Source organism: Xiphophorus hellerii, chromosome 3 (genome assembly GCF_003331165.1).
Source record: "Xiphophorus hellerii strain 12219 chromosome 3, Xiphophorus_hellerii-4.1, whole genome shotgun sequence".
Lineage (NCBI taxonomy): Eukaryota > Metazoa > Chordata > Actinopteri > Cyprinodontiformes > Poeciliidae > Xiphophorus > Xiphophorus hellerii.
In genome coordinates, this window is record NC_045674.1 from 414,456 (window position 1) to 427,981 (window position 13,526).

The 13,526-nt window shown below is 51.0% G+C and overlaps 1 protein-coding gene across 1 annotated transcript in view; it reads left to right on the top strand.

Annotated features, from left to right (window-relative positions):
- dennd4b (DENN/MADD domain containing 4B) overlaps positions 1 to 13,526 on the top strand; it is a 16,980-nt gene continuing 3,454 nt past the window's right edge. Inside the window, exons 1-18 of the mRNA XM_032559508.1 lie at positions 1 to 137; positions 4,705 to 5,061; positions 6,581 to 6,836; positions 6,903 to 6,972; positions 7,454 to 7,623; positions 7,714 to 7,955; positions 8,059 to 8,125; positions 8,490 to 8,548; positions 8,736 to 8,880; positions 10,150 to 10,325; positions 10,401 to 10,501; positions 10,571 to 10,786; positions 11,742 to 11,887; positions 11,971 to 12,104; positions 12,179 to 12,293; positions 12,687 to 12,893; positions 12,973 to 13,101; positions 13,382 to 13,523. Of these exons, the coding sequence (XP_032415399.1) occupies positions 4,724 to 5,061; positions 6,581 to 6,836; positions 6,903 to 6,972; positions 7,454 to 7,623; positions 7,714 to 7,955; positions 8,059 to 8,125; positions 8,490 to 8,548; positions 8,736 to 8,880; positions 10,150 to 10,325; positions 10,401 to 10,501; positions 10,571 to 10,786; positions 11,742 to 11,887; positions 11,971 to 12,104; positions 12,179 to 12,293; positions 12,687 to 12,893; positions 12,973 to 13,101; positions 13,382 to 13,523 (2,713 nt within the window). The 5' untranslated portion in view covers positions 1 to 137; positions 4,705 to 4,723. The remainder of the gene's footprint in view (positions 138 to 4,704; positions 5,062 to 6,580; positions 6,837 to 6,902; positions 6,973 to 7,453; positions 7,624 to 7,713; positions 7,956 to 8,058; positions 8,126 to 8,489; positions 8,549 to 8,735; positions 8,881 to 10,149; positions 10,326 to 10,400; positions 10,502 to 10,570; positions 10,787 to 11,741; positions 11,888 to 11,970; positions 12,105 to 12,178; positions 12,294 to 12,686; positions 12,894 to 12,972; positions 13,102 to 13,381; positions 13,524 to 13,526) is intronic.

Below are 13,526 nucleotides of genomic sequence, written 5' to 3' on the forward strand. Positions count from 1 at the left end.
CGTCCCTCTTCCTCTTTTTCTTCCTCTTCTCCGCCTCTCAAACCAGAACTGCTAACATGGACGGAACCTGGCTGGCATCGACCTGACCATGATCCTCCCTCCTCTCACCTGCGGGTCGAACCAGCTGACACATCCAGGTACGGTCCTCCCTCCTCCAGCTGAGCCGGTACCGCCCAGAACCGAACCGGGCCGGACCCAGTCCGACTCCCAGTTAGCCACTAACTGCCACAGAGGGTAACGGACACCGCGATGCGCCTATTGTCGGACAGTTCTCTGGCTTGTTTTTAGTGATGTTCGGACCTGCCGCAGTTCGGAACCAGGGGGGTGGGTTCGGGTTTTATCCGGGTTGAATGATCCTCAACCCGATCGAGTTGTTGGTGAATTATGTTTAACCGCCTCTAGACTGACACGCAGCTTTGTATCGTTATTATTATCTATTATCAATAATAATAGTTTTAAACATTATCGCTAAAAACAGTGGAACAAACCCAATCCGGTCCCAATGTTTGGCCGGTACCGGAACCTTTCTCCTTAACCTTTCCGTTTCGGTGGTTCCGGAGCTGGTCAGCGACTCTGACCCGCTATGACCGGGAAAGCTGCTTCAGAGCCCGGCCAGAGCTTCACCGTGGGCTGTCCGATGATGGAAGCCGGCTGCTGCAGTGGTTTTGAGGCCTGTTTTCATGCACGCTGCCCCGCACGCTGCCCCGCACGCTGCCCCGCATGGAGCTGATGCTGGATGATGGTTAGATGGGTGGTTGGATGATGGAGGAGCTGCATCTCATGAATCAGATGCAGCTCCGTGGAGAAGCAGCTGGGGTTTGTTGTGAAATGTGCAGAACGTTCCCAGGCGTTCCCAGGCGTTCCCAGGTGTTCCCAGGTGTTCCCAGGCGTTCCCAGGTGTTCCCAGGTGTTCCCAGGCATTCCCAGGCGTTCCCAGGCGTTCCCAGGTGTTCCCAGGCGTTCCCAGGCATTCCCAGGCGTTCTGGTTTTCCAGAGTTGATCCCTGAGGTGGAGAACCAGGAAGCTGTTCACAGGAATCATCAGCACATGGACCAGGTCCAGCAGAACCGGGTCAGGAGTAAACCAGATGATCCAGATTCCTGAAGGTTTCCTTCCAATCACAGCCCTCCTGGGAGTCATGTGACCGACTCTGGGTTTGTTTTGTCTGCGGCTGCCAGACGTGTCGACTCACGTCTGTTCCCGAAGGAACCGACACGCCGACGCTCCGATAACAGACCCGGTTTTGGTCCTGCTGGATCCTGGTTCTGTTCTGGTTCTGTTCTGATCCTGGTGCATCAGGTTGGATCCGGAATGGTCAGACTGACGCTGTGAGATTTCAGGATGAGGGTTAGAGTTAGTACCCTACCCTAACGTCCCAGCATGCACTGGGGCCAGAAACACAGATCAGCTGATGGAGCTGCAGCGATGCATCCAACCAGCATCCAACCAACATCCAGTCAGCATCCAACCAACATCCAGTCAACATCCAACCAGCATTCAGTAAGCATCCAACCAGCATCCAACCAACATCCAGTCAACATCCAGTCAGCATCCAACCAGCATTCATTTTCACATCCAACCAGCATCCAGTCAACATCCAACCAGCATTCAGTCAACATCCAACCAGCATCCAGTCAACATCCAACCAACATCCAGTCAACATCCAGGCATCACCAGTCAGCATCCAACCAACATCCAGTCAGCATCCAACCAGCATCCAGTTCACATCCAACCAACATCCAACCGGCTTCCAACCAACATCCAGTCAGCATCCAACCAGCATTCAGTCCACATCCAACCAACATCCAACCATCTTCCAACCAGCATTCAGTCAGCATCCAATTCTGTAGTAGTAATTCTGTGGACTAGCAGGTCTGGCTCTTGGTCTGCTGAACACCACAGATGGAGACGGGTTGGTTTCTGTTCCGGTTCTGGTTCTGGTTCTGCTCTGTCATCCCGGCAGCAGCTGCTCCTCTCATCTCTGCTGCAGATAAAAATAGAGGCAGATATTTGGAGCCTCAGCGCCTCGTCTTTCAGCCTGTTGCTGAAGCAGGCCGGAACCTCTGAGACGGGCCAGAACCTCTGAGATGGGCCAGAGTCTTGAAACACCCCAGGAACAACACTGAAGCTTTCAATAAAACCCAGATCACTTCATTCAACAAGAGAGAGTTCTGGTTCTGGTTCTGGTTCTGGTTCTGACCAGCACACAGTCACTGACTGTCTCTAAGGAAGGCTGTGCAACTTCTTCATGGAAAGTTGAGTGGAAGGAAACACAGTCTGACCCGGTTCTGAGTCAACTGAACAGGAAGTGGTCGACACCGACGTGATGTTTGTGTCTCTGGAAGAACTCAGGTTCTGTCCCTGTAACCACGGCAACAGTCTGTTCAGAGAGGAAGACTCTGATGAAGACTGATGAGTCCGTTTCACTTCTCAGTTTTTAAAAAAAGATACATCAATACATCAGGATATAATGGAAATAAATGTCATGTAATATAAAATTCTATATTCTACAATATAAACTTAAACTTTTCAAAACATAAAACCAACATAAGAAACAGTGAAATAAAAATGTTTTAGTTGCTTTTTAAAAACCTCCAGTCAGAAATCAGAGCTGAGAGAGAAAACCGTAAAAACAACCTCTGACTGATAAACGAATTTTAACAAGTTCAACCAGGAGACCCACAGAACCAGCAGAACTTTTAGTTACTACAGAACCAGCAGCCTGGCCATGTGACGTTCTGCAGGTCGGCACTAGAACTTTACAACGATCCTAAAACCGACCAGTGGAGAGAACAGAACCGGAGGGACGACAGGATTTGTTCTGGCTGCTGCCTTCTGCATTCATACCAAACCAGAAACGAAGGATTTGTCCAGCAGGTCAAAGGTCGTTACAGTAACAGACCAGGTGAGACTAAAGCAGGAAGGATTTCCTCCAGAGCAGCTCGTCTGTCTGATGTTAGAAAAGTTTCAGCCTGATGACGAGTCAAACGAGACGCCTGGAGTTTTTCCTTCAGAAAATCTGTTTTATTAACGTGGCTCGTTAGTAAACCAGGTAACTGTAAAAAAATTAAACTAAATGATAAAACTACAAACAATAAGCAGGAATAAATATAGAAATCATTAAGTGAAACAATAATTACTGAATTTGTAAAATATACTTCACATGTGAAATATTTGAATGTGAAGGAAAGAAAATATAATAAATAAAAAATAAAATAAATTTCAGTCTTAGATTGAAATAAATAATTTATTAAAAAACCAAAAGAGATAAATAAATAACGTAAATAATAAATAAATCCATAAGTAAACATTGCTTCTGTGTTTATTGGGTTTCTGCTCTCTCTGTCTGGTTCTGGTTCTGGTTCTGGTCCAGTCAAGCCTCCATTGTTCCGTCTGACTGAAAGCTGCTGTCATGTGACTCTGCCTGCGTTGCTATGACAACCATCAGTGACAAGCGGCCTCTGTTGAGCCCGGTGGTACCAGCCGGCCGATCCGGGTCGGAGATGTCGGCGCTGCCATCATCATCATCATCATCACCGCCGACCCGTTCGACCCGAAGTGACCCGGTGCTCTGAGGAAATCTGGTTCTCCGGGTTTTCCTAGATCTGCTCAGAAACAGGAAGTGATGAAATCAGCTGTTGCTATGGCGATGACAAAACTTGACTGAAGAAGTTCGGGAGGTTCTGAAAGGTTTAGTTTCTCAGTTGGTTCTGATTCTAATGTGAAACTGACCGACTTCATCACATTTATTCTCAGCTTGTTTTTTTTGCTTCCTGTGGAAACAGGAAGTGAGCAGCAAGCTCCGCCCACCTGATGCTCAGCTGGGAGGAAGTGCAGTAAACCATTCTGCTGTTTGGGTCGGTTCTGGTTCCGGTCTGAGCTCACTTTAATCTGGTTCTGGTTTTTAACTGTTTTCAGAATCCAGCTGGGTTCTGTTTGGTTCTGCTGGGTTCTGTTTGGGTTAGAACCAGCTGCTGCAGTACTTCCTGTTCATCTGGGCTGGATGATCCGATCAGAACTTGGCGGTTCTGCTGGTCTTTCCTTCCTACGGTTCTGACTGAAGGTAACAGAACCGTTGGTAACCGGATGTGCTGTCACCATGGCAACCGGCAACCACACAGGAAGTCCTCAAAGAACAGGAAGCAGGCTGCCAGGCCTTTTCCTGTTTGCCAGTTGACCTTTGACCCCTTTTTTCCCGTGATGACAGGTCCAAACCTGAGCCCAACAGGAAGGAACCGGCTGGTTCAGCAGAACCAGAACCGGTTCAGTCTGTCAGAAAGTGAAGCTGATTGTTAATCTAGAGTCACAGACAGAATTTAATTCCTAGACTTCCTGTAATCTGGATTAATCTGTTCACAGGAGGTTCAGTGGAATCACTCAACCGGGTTTGAAACTGGATTAGATTAAACCTGGTCTAAACCTGTTTCTAACCAGGTTCAAACCAGGTTTAATCTTTAGTCTGAACCTGGTTCAGACTAGTTTACATCTGGTCTAAACCGGGTTCAAACCAAATTTGAACCTGATCTAGATTGAGACTGAACTTGGTCCAACCTGGTTTGGAACTGGTCTGATCCAGTTCTAATCCCGTTCCGTGTTTTGCCTCTTCAGGATTCTCAGGGTTTATCATATTAATAAAATTGTAGGAAGTATTTTCCACTGAGGCTTTAACCCTCTGCTGGTGACCTCTGACCTCTGACTCTGCAGTGAAGGCCATTCAGGAGGCATGACGGATGAGAAATGTCCCCAGCTGGTGGACTACTTCGTGGTGGCGGGCCTGGACCCCGCCGGGCCCTGGAGGTCCCTGGACGAAGACGGCCGGGCCTCCTCCTCCTCCTCTTCTTCACCGGCGGCAGCGGCGGCGGCGGTCCGGGCGGCGGAGCCAGTGACGGACCTGGCGGTGATCGCTCGCGGTCTGGGGGAGGAAGTGCCGGAAGGTTTCACCTGCATAGAGAAGACCCTGGGGGGCCACTCGGCCGAGCTGAGCGCCGGCCTCATCAACAACCCACACCTCTACCTGTGCTACCGCCGGGGGCGGGACAAACCACCGGTCCTGGACCTGGGGTGAGTCACCACACTCTGGGTCTGGTTCTGGTTCTGGTTCTGGTTCTGAGGCTGGTCCTGGTCCCGGTTCTGGTTCTGGGTCTGGGTCTGAGTCTGGTTGGACGTCAGCAGGTCAGAGCTGACTCTTCTGACCCCAATGAGAACATTAGATTTAAAGAAACAGCGCGGCTCTACTGCCACCTAGTGGTTTTAAAGGAACAGCGCGGCTTTGCTGCCACCTAGTGGTTTTAAAGGAACAGCGCGGCTTTGCTGCCACCTAGTGGTTTTAAAGAAACAGCGCGGCTTTGCTGCCACCTAGTGGTTTTAAAGGAACAGCGCGGCTTTGCTGCCACCTAGTGGTTTTAAAGGAACAGCGCGGCTTTGCTGCCACCTAGTGGTTTTAAAGGAACAGCGCGGCTTTGCTGCCACCTAGTGGTTTTAAAGAAACAGCGCGGCTTTGCTGCCACCTAGTGGTTTTAAAGGAACAGCGCGGCTTTGCTGCCACCTAGTGGTTTTAAAGGAACAGCGCGGCACTACTGCCACCTAGTGGTTTTAAAGGAACAGCGCGGCTCTACTGCCACCTAGTGGTTTTAAAGAAACAGCGCGGCTTTGCTGCCACCTAGTGGTTTTAAAGAAACAGCGTGGCTTTGCTGCCACCTAGTGGTTTTAAAGGAACAGCGCGGCTCTGCTGCCACCTAGTGGTTTTAAAGGAACAGCGCGGCTTTGCTGCCACCTAGTGGTTTTAAAGAAACAGCGCGGCTTTGCTGCCACCTAGTGGTTTTAAAGGAACAGCGCGGCTTTGCTGCCACCTAGTGGTTTTAAAGGAACAGCGCGGCTTTGCTGCCACCTAGTGGTTTTAAAGAAACAGCGCGGCTTTGCTGCCACCTAGTGGTTTTAAAGGAACAGCGCGGCTTTGCTGCCACCTAGTGGTTTTAAAGGAACAGCGCGGCACTGCTGCCACCTAGTGGTTTTAAAGGAACAGCGCGGCTTTGCTGCCACCTAGTGGTTTTAAAGAAACAGCGCGGCTTTGCTGCCACCTAGTGGTTTTAAAGAAACAGCGCGGCTTTGCTGCCACCTAGTGGTTTTAAAGGAACAGCGCGGCTTTGCTGCCACCTAGTGGTTTTAAAGGAACAGCGCGGCACTACTGCCGCCTAGTGGTTTTAAAGGAACAGCGCGGCTTTGCTGCCACCTAGTGGTTTTAAAGAAACAGCGCGGCTTTGCTGCCACCTAGTGGTTTTAAAGAAACAGCGCGGCTTTGCTGCCGCCTAGTGGTTTTAAAGGAACAGCGCGGCTTTGCTGCCACCTAGTGGTTTTAAAGAAACAGCGCGGCTTTGCTGCCACCTAGTGGTTTTAAAGAAACAGCGCGGCTTTGCTGCCGCCTAGTGGTTTTAAAGGAATAGCGCGGCTTTGCTGCCACCTAGTGGTTTTAAAGGAACAGCGCGGCTTTGCTGCCACCTAGTGGTTTTAAAGAAACAGCGCGGCTTTGCTGCCACCTAGTGGCCGTGTTGCTGAGGCCGTCCCTGTGTGTTCTGATCCGCAGGGTTCTGTATGAGGGTAAGGAGAAGCCGAAGCAGGGCTGGTACGTCATCGAGACCACGCCCTACAGCCGCTCGGCCAGCCTGAGCTCTGGCGGCGCCCCCACGGCCCACCGGGTCTTCCTCATGTACCGCCGGGCCCTGGACTCGCAGGGCCTGCACACGCTAGGCGTCACCGACATCGCCCTGCTGATGCCCGGCAAGGGGGAGGTGGCGCCGCACACATTCTGTCGGGTTGACAAGAACCTCAACACGGGCATGGTGAGTAGCGGTGGTGGTCCGGACCGGTTCTGAGGGTGTGAATACTAATGGCTCCTGTTTCTGCAGTGGGGTCCAGCTCTGCACGTGTGCTACAAGAGAGCCGTGGCCAAAGCCAACGCCCTGGTGTTCGAAGCCGGTGAGTCGGCGCTCAGTTACTTCCTGTTGTACCAGAGAAGCTTCAGATGGACGAGATCCGGGTTTGGGTTCACAGTCCGGTTCCTAGCAGCCAGGTTTTCAAATAATAATGACATCATTGGTGGGAATCAATAACTTAAGAGTTAGCTGTGCTAAGTTGCTAACACTAATGTGCTAATCATAAATATTAGATCCACTAACGCTAAAATGTTATTCCAGCATGGTATTACCAAAAATACAGGTTCTGCAAAAAGTGCTAAGCTAAATATTAGCAGATTAGCAGAAGTGTGCCCACCACCGAACTTTAAGCTCCCAGACTGGATAACAGCCAGAGTCCAAAGAAAAGCTTCCAGAAGCCAGGAGAACTTCATACATCAGGGTGTTTTTGGACAGAAATCACTTCATGAAGCAGAGAGATCCTCTCTGTACTCTCAGGTTCTGAGCAGCCCGGCCTTGCTGATCCAACCCTCTGTGTTCTGCAGGTCTGATCAGCCGGTATCCAGAGGAGGACCTGGAGGCGTTCCCTCTTCCCGAGTCGGTGCCGGTCTTCTGTCTGCCGATGGGCGTCACGGTGGAGAGCTGGCCGCTGAACTCCAAGTACCAGCTGCCCGTCTTTTCCACCTTTGTCCTCACGTCTGCCTCCGGAGACAAGGTGGGTCCAGAGACGGTTGCTGCGGTTAGACTAAATGGACCAGAGAGGCAGAGAACGCCAGCATTGAGTAACACCATCTCTGTCCTGCAGGTCTACGGCGCTGCCATCCAGTTCTACGAGTCGTTTTCCAGGGATCTTCTGTCCGAGCGGCAGAACGTCCGGCTCGGCCTGCTCAGCGTGGTGGACCGCCGGCCCATCACCAGCCGCAGTCTCCACGCCAAGAAGAGCATCTGCGTCCTGTCCCACTGGCCCTTCTTCACCGTCTTCCAGAAGTTCCTCACTTTCATCTACAGATACTCCATCTCCGGGCCGCACGTCCTGCCGCTCGAGAAGTCTGAATCCTTCCTTTCCACTCAGCCGTGTTTTCAGATAAAAAAGTTCTTTGCATCTCTTCTTCTTCTCTGTCTTTACTCGTCTTTGTTCCTGTCTCTGCAGACACATCTCCAGCTTCATGCACAACGTTCCGTTCCCTTCCCCTCAGCGTCCGCGGATCCTCGTTCAGGTAAAAGTCAAACCCAAACACACCTGTGAACCCGGCAACCGATACCAGAAAAGTTTCAACTGTGGATGAGAGACTAGATAAATAAAAACCAGACGAGACCTTGGATATAACTCAGTATCATCAGGATATTGCCTGATCTCAGATAGAGATCTGCTCCACCGGTCACTCCTCTGTCTGGACCTGAATTCCCAACAGACTTCAGGTCCATCCATCCGTCTCTCCATCTTCTTCCACTTATCCGGGGTCGCGGGGTCAGCAGCCTAAGAGGGGAGGCCCAGACTTCCCTCTCCCAGCCACTTGTTCCAGCTCCTCCGGGGAATCCTTCAGCTCCCTTCATGATTTAATTTTCCCATCTGTGTTGCAGCTCTCTCCGTACGACAACCTGCTGCTCTGCCAGCCGGTCTCCTCCCCACTCCCACTCAGGTGAGTGTGACTGGTTCAGATACAGAAACCCTGAGGAACACCAAACCTCAGTAAACACTCTCAGATCAAATGTTGAACTGTTCCTTTAATTTCTCAGAGACTCGCCTGATTGAGTCGTTTTGTTGTGATTTTTATGCTGTGTGTGTGTGTGTGTGTGTGTGTGTGTGTGTGTGTGTGTGTGGGGCAGCGGTGCGAGCTTCCTGAAGCTGCTCCAGAACCTGGGTCCAGAGAACTCCTGCACACTGCTGCTTGCCGTCCTCACCGAACACAAGCTGCTGCTGCACTCGCTGCGACCCGACGTCCTGACCTCCGTCAGCGAGGCCCTCGTCTCTGTAAGACTCCGCCCTCCTCCTGAAACAGAACCGGGTCGGGTCTGCTACCTGGAACTGAGCAGACCTGGAGGAGCCAGTTCTGGTTCTAAAAGCTAAATATGTTATTTATTCAGAAATATTGCAGTTGAGGGACAGTTCTTAACCTGGGTCCTTTGCACTCATGTATGACAGATGTGATATTTTGTTTCTTGATCACTGACATCAAGTTAGGCTGAGGCTGCAGCTGGTACTGCCAGCTGCACATGGGAGTTAGCATCACTGAAGCCCAATGTTTTTAACAATTTTTATGAATTTTTAGTGAATTCACAATTATGCATTAGTGTGGAAAAATGCTAGTTTTGCACTTGGCTGCTAAACTAGTGGGGTAACCAGCATGCTGGCGCCAAAACGCTAACCCAGTAGGACACTTAATTTCACTCTCAAATCATCGTCTACATAAAACTGGTTGATGGGATAATAAACGGTAGGGTCATGAGTGGTGGTGAGGCAGAGGCAGCAGACCCAGGTACAGATGAAATAGATGATTTAATAGGATGCAAATCCAAAAGTCCAGAACACAGAAGCGCAGAGAAATGTACACAACAGGTGACAACTGGAAACTAGACTGACACGAGGAGGACCCGACAGAGACACTAAATACACAAGAGGTAATCAGGGAACGAGACACCTGGGAATAATCAAGGGCAGACAGGACAACATGGAGACTCAGAGACAAAGAAACTGAAAAATAAACACACAGGAAACTCAAACCATGACAGGTAGATGATAAAGACTTTATGGGAATCACATTCATGTGCTTAGACGACGTTAATAACTTGCAATGAACTAAAATAAGACGGAGAATTTTTACTCTCTGTGCCCTTCTTCACGTCGGTACGACACATCAGTTCATACTTTCACTTCCTTTTAATTCTGGTAAATTATCAATAAAATAAAATGTGTTTCACACCTCATTTTATCAGTTTTATCATTTTATCAATTTTTAAAAAGATATCGAAAAAATGTCAAATTAATCAGAAATGTCATGACCTCCTTGTTGAAGACCTTTGCTCTACACTGTGGCAGACATTTATTCTCTGGATTATGCTGCATTATTAAAGATATCACACGACACCATCATAAACAGAACTAAAGAAGTTGGACTCAAAGTTTTGGTCTTCTGGCCCTCAGCAGAACCTCTGACTTGTTGAAGTCATTTCTGCTAATTTATGACTAAAGTCTGTTATTCTGACTGAAGCTGCAGATGTTTGGCTCTCGCTGTGTGTGCAGATGACCTTCCCGCTGCGCTGGCTCTGCCCCTACATCCCTCTGTGCCCGCTGCAGATGGCCGACGTGCTGCTGGCGCCCATGCCTTTCATCGTTGGCGTTCACTCCAGCTACTTTGACCTCTACGACCCCCCGCCAGAGGTCGTCTGCGTCGACCTGGACACCAACACCGTCTTCCAGTGAGTCCGAGTCGCTGCAGCTTCTGCGGCCGCTAACGAGGAGCTCATCGGCTGCTCTTGTTCGGATCCCTGCAGGTCAGAGGATAAGAAGCCGTTGTCGTGGCGATCGCTACCCAGGAAGCACGGAAAGACGCTGTTCATCACGCTGACCAACCTGCACCGGACCCTGGAGAAGAGTGAGTGGCCACTGAGCGCGTCAGGAGAGCTGCTAGAGGTCAGGGGTCACGCTGTGCTTCTTCCTGCAGTCTGCAGCCCCGGCCAGGAGGAGGCGACGCTGGAGTTCCTGCTCACCGACTACGACCAGATCTACCGGCGGCAGAAGCAGCTGGAGCTGGAGATCCAGGAGGCCTTCCTGCGCTTCATGAGCTGCCTGCTGCGGGGTTACCGCGCCTTCCTGCTGCCCATCACGCAGGCGCCGTCCGACACCACCACTGACTGCAGCTCCCTGTTCAACCTGCAGGGTGCGCTCTCCTCTAAACACGCTCCAGTCTCTGCAGGAAGGTTCTGCTGCAGACTGCTCACCTTCCTCACTGTCAGCACAGGCATGATGCTATGTATCATAATTCTGTTCTAGAAACAATACAGGTTTACAGAGAAATGGAAAATATTCCTGCTTTAAAATCCAACAAAACTTTATTTATCCCAAAGCAAAATGTTTCTTTCCACCAGCATATTAAGGTTCTTATCCATTATTATTGTTAAATATAATCTTTTAGTAAGCCAACCGTGCGAGTCTCAGCAAATAAACAGTCGTTTCCATGGAAACAGTCGTTTCCATGCAGCACCTTGTGCACCACTAGGGGGAGCCACAGTTTAAGAAAGACTCTTCTAGACCAGTCACAGGTTGAGATTCCCCGGACTGGTGGTCCGCGGCCGCCCCCTAGTGGTCCGCCAGGTACTGCAAGTAAACGACCGTTCATTTGCTGTGACGTCAGCTTAAAGTGCGACGCCGCAGTTAGCTTACCAAAGGATTGTTAAAAATAATGATGGAAAACTGGCTAAAATATTTATATTTTATTATTTTTATATCTAATGGAGCAGAAAATGATTTTTCTGTTAAATCAACTCTAGTCTATTTTTCTTTAATTGTGCTTGTAAATCACAAAGAGCCCTAAATGTTATTAATGCACATAACAGTAAAGAACAGCTAGTTTTTATGTGTCTGACGTCACTAGAAAGCTTCGACACTCAGAATCTGTAAATAACTCAACATGCCAAGCAGACGTCAACAGACTCATATTTTCATCATATGCTAAGATGCTTTATGGATTTCAGGTCATGATAAAATATTTCATTTCCAGGACTACTGGTTAGAAATATCAGACTTTCACATGATACTGTGCTGTTCTGCGATGTTGCCTCAGCAGTCGAGCAGCAGTCTCTGACCCTGAACGACCTTTGACCCTGTGACCGCAGGCTTCCTGAAGTCTCGGGACCGGAGCCAGCAGAAGCTGTACGCCCAGATGAGCCGGACCCAGATGTTCACCCAGTTCATCGAGGAATGCTCCTTCGTCAGTGACCGCCACGCCTGCCTCGAGTTTTTCGACGAGTGCGTCCAGAAGGTCAGAGGTCTAATCGTTTCCTTCTTTTGGCCCCGTGACCTTCCGTTGACCACCTGTTGACCCGCTGACCTTTGGGTCCCCAGGTGGACGTGGAGAAGCCGGAGGAGGTGCGGCTGATCGACCTGGACGAGAACGGCGGCGGCGAACACACCGTCTTCATCATGCCGCCCGAGGAGCCGCAGGAGGCCGATGGCGCCGAGTGCCCCGCCCGCTACAGGTGAGGCTCGTCCCCCAGGGGGCGGAGCCAACAAACCAGGCGCCGTGTGACCTGACGCGTCTCTCGTCCAACAGCTACGAGACGTTCCCCAGGCTGACGGCGGAGCTGTTCGACCGACCGCAGGACCCGCTGCGCGCCCCGACCAGAGGCAGCGCCCCCAGCAGCCCTGCCCCCCGCCGCACCAAGCAGGTAGCCGGCCTGGTTCTGACCCGGTTCTGGTCCAACAAGGTCCAAACTGCCCTGATGGAGAGGTTCCTGTAGTTTCATGTGTTGATTTTAGTGGAGAATGTGGCAGCACATTCTTCAGAACCGACTGACCCGGTTTCCAGTCAGCGGTTCTGGAAACAACGATTCTGCTGGGTCAGAGGAAGGTTCTACGGGTCGGATCAGAACGGTTGGTTGGATGAACGGTTGGATGGATGGATGAACGGTTGGATGGATCACAGTCCTGTTTTTCTTGCAGACCCCAGAAGCAGCAGCAGGGGGCGCTTTAGGACCAGAACCTGTGTTTCACCAGCCGGTGACCCAACCAGAACCAGGTTCTGGTTCTGATGGACTCACAGAACCCCTGTGTGTCTGCAGGAGATCAAGGTGGCCCAGAAGCGGGCCCAGAAGTACTCGGCGGTTCCGGACATGTGGTCCAAATGCCTGCTGGGTCACTGCTACGGCCTGTGGTTCATCTACCTGCCCACCTTCGTCCGGGCCGAAGGCTCCAAGGTCCGCGCCCTGCACTCCGCCCACGACGTCCTCCGGCACATGGAGACCCGCAAGGTGGTGCTGCCCGACGAGGTGAGACCCGCCGGGCCGGAGCGCCGACCGGGCCGGATCGGCTCGCCGCCAGTAACAGAAACTCCGCTGTGTGTGTCAGGTGTGTTACCGCATCCTGATGCAGCTCTGCGGTCAGTACGGCCAGCCGGTCCTCGCCGTCAGAGTCCTGCTGGAGATGAAGAAGGCCGGGATCACGCCCAACACCATCACCTACGGATACTACAACAAGGTCTCACACACACACACACACACCTACACATACACACACACACACACACACACACATATTTGCGCAGCTGTCTTTGTGGGGACTTTCCATTAACTTCCATTCATTTCTAAACTCTTATCCTAACCAACCAAAACTCAATTCACACCTTAGTCCTAAATCTGACCCCTGACCCAAAAACAGCGTCTCCCCTCGTGGGGACCAGGCTTCGGGCCTCATAAGGTCATACAAACAAACACACACACCATAAAGCTTCGGGCTGACAGCTGTTTTCCCTCATCAGGCTGTGCTGGAGTGTAAGTGGCCCTCGACCAATCAGGGCGGCCGTCTCCGCTGGGCTAAGCTACGGAACGTTCTATTGGCCGTGGCTCAGTTCAGGCAGCCAATCAAACGGCGGCGGAAGAGTGGTTCTGTGGGCTCCAGAGGTC